At 38.8% G+C, this 5,391-nt stretch overlaps 1 protein-coding gene across 2 annotated transcripts in view; it reads left to right on the top strand.

Moving 5' to 3' along the window:
• cep112 (centrosomal protein 112) overlaps nt 1–2,441 on the top strand; it is a 213,735-nt gene extending 211,294 nt beyond the window's left edge. For both annotated transcript variants that reach the window (XM_049468124.1, XM_049468123.1), the window contains one exon: nt 2,079–2,441. In XM_049468124.1, coding sequence (XP_049324081.1) covers nt 2,079–2,082 — 4 coding nt within the window. In that variant the 3' untranslated portion in view covers nt 2,083–2,441. The remainder of the gene's footprint in view (nt 1–2,078) is intronic.
• The last annotated feature ends 2,950 nt before the right edge of the window (nt 2,442–5,391 follow it).

Genomic DNA, 5,391 nt, shown 5'->3' with positions numbered 1-5,391 from the left:
TCTCTCTCTCTCTCTCTCTGTTTGAAGAGGAATCCTGACTATTCAAATATTGGCCTACTTCAGCAGAGCAGCCCCAGCCGGAGGCTTCGGGAGGGAGGGGTGGAGGGTGGAGGGAGGGGTGGAGGGTGGAGGGAAGGTGGAGGTGGAGGAGGTGGTGGTGGGGGGTGTTGTGTAAAGTCAATGATTAACCGGTGGAGCGTCAAAACGTGAACGTGGGCATTTTCTGTTCTCTCTGCTGTATTATAATACTGACCCCAGTGCAGCCTGTAGGGGGACAGATGCCCCCCCAGCCCCCCCGCTGTGTTAAGTGCTGCTGTTGATTGCTGTCTGTCAGCAGGTATTTGATGTTGCTCCACCTCTTTTCTGTGAACTTCCTCTCTGAGACCACCTGACCTGCTGCTCACAGACCTTAAACAAACATGTGACACCTTCACAGATCACTCCTCTTAACTCTCTCTCTCTCTCTCTCTCTCTCTCTCTCTCTATATATATATATATATATATATATATATATATATATATATTTAGCTCCAGAATAAAAAATAAGAGAGCACTTAAAAACCTCTGGAATATAATCAAGAGGAAGATGGATGATCACAAACCATCAAACCACCAAACTGAACTGCTTGAATTTTTGCACCAGGAGTAAAGCAGCATAAAGTTATCCAAAAGCAGTGTGTAAGACTGGTGGAGGAGAACATGATGCCAAGATGCATGAAAAAAACTGTGATTAAAAACAAACCAGGGTTATTCCACCAAATATTGATTATTTCTGAACTCTTAAAACTTTATGAATATGAACTTGTTTTCTTTGCATTATTTGAGGTCTGAAAGCTCTTCATCTTTTTTTGTTATTTCAGTCATTTCTCATTTTCTGTAAATAAATGCTCTAAATGAGAATATTTTTATTTGGAATTTGGGAGAAATGTTGTCTGTAGTTTATAGAATAAAACAACAATGTTCATTTTACTCAAACATAAACCTATAAATAGTAAAATCAGAGAAACTGATTCAGAAACTGAAGTGCTCTCTTCATTATTTACAGAGCTGTATATTTCTTTCACCAGTCTTAGAGAGTTTAGAGTGACTGTGTTTAATTAAAAATACAGATATTTGACGCCACATATTAATAATGTATCACAAGCAAAAGCTATATGATATATCGTGATATCGATATTTTCGTGTCCAGAAATGTACAGATATTTATGTATTTGTTCACATCTCTCTTGCTTCCTTCTTTCTCTCTCTTGTCTTTATTTCTTTCTTTCTCTTGTCTTTCTTTTTTCCATTGTCTTTTTTCTCTCTTTCTCTCTCATTATTTTTTCTCTCCTCTCTTTTTTATCTCCCTTTCTCACCCTTGTCTTTTTTCTCTCTTTCTCTCTCATCTTTTTTCTCTTTTGTTTTTCTTTATCTCCCTTTCTGGACCTTGTCTTTCTTTCTCTCTTTATGTGACAGTGTTTCACAAACAGGAACTGTAAGAGATATATCCCAGTATTGATTGCCTAGTGTCCAAAAATGTATGGGTTTTTATATGTTTTTGTTTATAATCTCTCTCTCTCTCTCTCTCTCTCTCTCTCTCTCTCTCTCTCTCTCTCTCTCTCTCTCTCTCTATCTTTCTCTCTTTCTCTTTCTCTTTCCCCAGTCTGATTCTTAAGGACTTAAGAGCATTGTTACTTAAAAACAGGACTTAAAAACTATGTTGACGCCACTTATCGATAATGTATCACAAACAAAAAACATACAATATATTGTGATACTGATATTTTGTCTCACCCTTGAAAAATATATAGATTTTTATGTTGTTGTTCATGATGTCTCTCTGTCTTACTTTTCCTTCCCCAGTCTGAGTCTTTGAGAGTTTAGAGCACCTATGTTTTAATAAAAATACAGATATTTAAAACCACTTATCAATAATGTATTGCAAACAACAAAACAACAAAAAATTACAATATATCACAATATTGATATTTTGTCTCACATCTAGTGTCCATAAATGTACAGATTTTTATTTCTGTTTATAATGGGTCTCTCTCTCTCTCTCTCTCTCTCTCTCTCTCTCTCTCCCTCTCTCTCTTCAGGTAATCTTCGTGTATCTACTGGATCAGATTTAAACCTGAAGTGAGCATTATCTGATCTCAGCCTGTAATCAGACATCTTCATCCTCATTCAGCTCATTCAGCGTTCCTGATTGGTTCTGTCAGTGCCATATTGTTTTTTACTGCATTTTTTAAACATATTTATGATTTTACTTTTATTTATATCCATTGTTTTTTTTTTATCATCAGATGATTCCCGTTCACTGTGGCTCGTTTGTATCTTGTTTCTTTTTGATTTGTTCACCAGACTTTGTTCTTGTTTACTTTGATGTATGAAGGAGAAAACAACATGTCAAATTGAGATGTCCTTTTTTTTATTATTAAACGCTGCTTTGTCATTTTTTCCCCATTGTGCCATTGTCTGGTCATTGTGTTCATCTGTTGAGAAACATCACGTTTTGTTGTGATGTTGTTAATCTGCATGGTAACGACATCTTTAAACCATGCTGTTGTTGCTGAGGCAAATTCAAGTGCTCACCTAGTTTACACTACAGATACGTACAGATTTACTTGGATTTCTGCATAAATTGTAGGGGTGCGAATCTCTGTGTCTGGTGATTCGATTCGATTCCGATTTTAGGGGTCACGATTCGATTCAGAAACGATTTTCGATTCTGGAATAATTTTTCAATTCAAATGGGCTATAAATTTTGTTTAAATTATGTGAGAAGATAAAAAGATGAAAGGACAAATTAAACAAATAGAACATTTATTTAAAACAATAAACTTAGGTTCCTTACTGTATTAAATCTTTTTGCAACATACTGTACCGCGGAGCTCAGCTACTGTCGCGCGGAGCTTTTTAACGGTTAAAGAGCTTCGCGGTACAGTTAAAAAGCTCTGCGCGACAGTAGCTTCACCCAAAAAATCGATTTTTTGAAAATGAGAATCGATTCTGATCTGTTCAATGTTAGAATCGCGATTCGAGCTAGAATCGATTTTTTCCGGCACCACTAATAAATTGGTGATTAAATGTGTTCTGATCTTAATCTAGGTCACAATAATAGACAAACAACAGTCTGCTTAAACTAAAATCACACAGACTAATATATATATATATGTTTGCATGGTTGCATTTTTTGAACACAACATGTTAACATTATCAATGAGGGGTGGAAAAAGTATGTGAACCCTTATACTAATTACTTTTCTAAGAGCTAATGCGCTAATTGGAGGCAGGATGTGATGAGATGTGATTGGATGTGTTGGTTAAAGCTGCCCTGCCCTATAAAAACACACAGCATTTTTGAGTTTGCTGTTCTTAAGAAGCATTGCTTGATGTGAACCATGCCTCTTAGCACAAAAGAAAAGATCTCTCAGAAGACCTACATTCCAGAATTGTTGACTTGAAGCATGAAGCTGGAAAGGGTTACAAATGTATCTCTAAAAGTCTTGATGTTCATGTGTCCACGGTCTGCAAGACAGACATTCTACAAATGGAGAAAGTTCAGCACTGTTGCTGCTACTCTCCCTAGGCGTGGCAAAGTCCTGTAAAGATGACTGTAAGAGCACAGCACAGAGCAGAATGATCAATTACTTTTATTTGTATTATTCACACTTTGTTTCTCCTATTCCTTTTATTTAGTTTTTCTTTCTTCACTCCTTTAAGGACCACTGTAAAGGGTATTTAGTTTTTAATGCACACCACTTGCAATGAGGGTGAGTGCAGTCAGGACGTCTTTAAGGAGGTCAGGTCTCTGCTACTGTCCTCCGGTTGCAGGTTTTGCACGCTGCAGCAGCGCTGCTGTCGTTTAAAGTTTGCAGCTTGATGATCAAAGATTGTCTTTTGAAGATGCTCACCTTTGATCTGCATGGCCACATGTGATGCGGTTCCAACCGTATGAGCAGGTTTCAGCATCAGTGTTTAGCTTTTATTTCTTCCCTGCATTCCTCACTCTACTTAAATCACTTTTACCTGATTTATATCATTTAAAAATGCTGAATGACTTCACAGCTAGCTTTTTATCTCAGCATTAAAGCTCCAGCATGGACTGGCTCCAGCACAAGGTGTGACCGAATCGCCGACAGCAAAGCGATCAGCATTAATCTGCTGGAATAGTTGGAAATCCTTTTTTTATGGCAAAACCACAGTGGAGATTAAAGATCTTCAGAGTTTGTGTTTTTTAAACTTATGCTGTGTTTGCTGTAGTAAAATAGAACCGTTTGAAGACTGATGATACTGATACTTTTTTTTCAGCTTTCCTGAGAAGTGGGCGGAGCTTCTGGTCACGGTGAACATAAGGCTTGTGTTGTGTACAGTAGTAAAGTTGTAGTAAAGTGGTATTAGTGAATATAGTAACTCTGTATTGTAGTAGAGAAGTGGGTGGAGCTTCTGGACATGTTGAATATAAGGCTTGTGTTGTGTACAGTAGTAAGTAAGTAATATAATACAGGAAATTGACAAATCCTGCACCTAACAGCTGGGGTTATGCATAGGGCTCAGCCAGGATCTACTACTCACTCAACTAACAATAATAGCAAAACCACCACAATCTGATACTGGCTCGACAAGAATCCAGAAGCACAGCCTAACACTATGTTCATGGTCCATTGCCTCAACTGCCAAGTAACAGACCTACCAAAAAATAACCTATGAACACACAGAATCCCTCCTTAATCTAAGCTCACTTCCTTTAACTATGGCAACAACACACTTACCTAAGCACAATCACACACAATAAATCACATTATAAGTTGCGTGAGCAGAACACAGCAACCACTACCATCCGATACTGGCTCGACAAGAATCCAGAAGCATAGCGAACTATGTTCATGGTCCGTGCCTCAACTGCCAAGTACTCAGACGTCTACAAAAAACTCATGAGACAAATTATTACAAGAGCAGGACCACACCAATCCCCTTCATCCAAACTCTAACACAAACTTCAGTGCAAGCTCTTCTCAGGGGTCATCAGGCAGGCACCTTCCTTCGTCAGTGTTTCGCTGAATTAGGCCCACGACACCTCCAGAAGGCTCAACAGTGAAGACTGGCGTCCCAGACCCACCCCCCTCCAAGCTTGCTGTAGAAGCACAAACTCACTCCCTTCCCCACACAGCCTCAGCCCTTCTGAACCACAACCACTGACTAGATCTTTCAGCTACATCTGACAACTCCTTCACTACAGTCCTTAGCACACGACCTCTAATTCCGAATTCAGACAGCAGTCTTGTGGCAGACTTCGCAACAAAGCCTCTAGTACCTACCTCTACCGGTCTAATATACGCTTGCCACCCACGCGCTCTCACCTCAGCCACCAAGTCTGTATACTTCAGCCTTTTCCTTTCATAAGCTCCA

The sequence above is a fragment of the Astyanax mexicanus genome, chromosome 19 (genome assembly GCF_023375975.1).
Source record: "Astyanax mexicanus isolate ESR-SI-001 chromosome 19, AstMex3_surface, whole genome shotgun sequence".
NCBI classification, from domain to species: domain Eukaryota; kingdom Metazoa; phylum Chordata; class Actinopteri; order Characiformes; family Acestrorhamphidae; genus Astyanax; species Astyanax mexicanus.
This window is presented reverse-complemented; position numbering and strand designations above follow the sequence as displayed.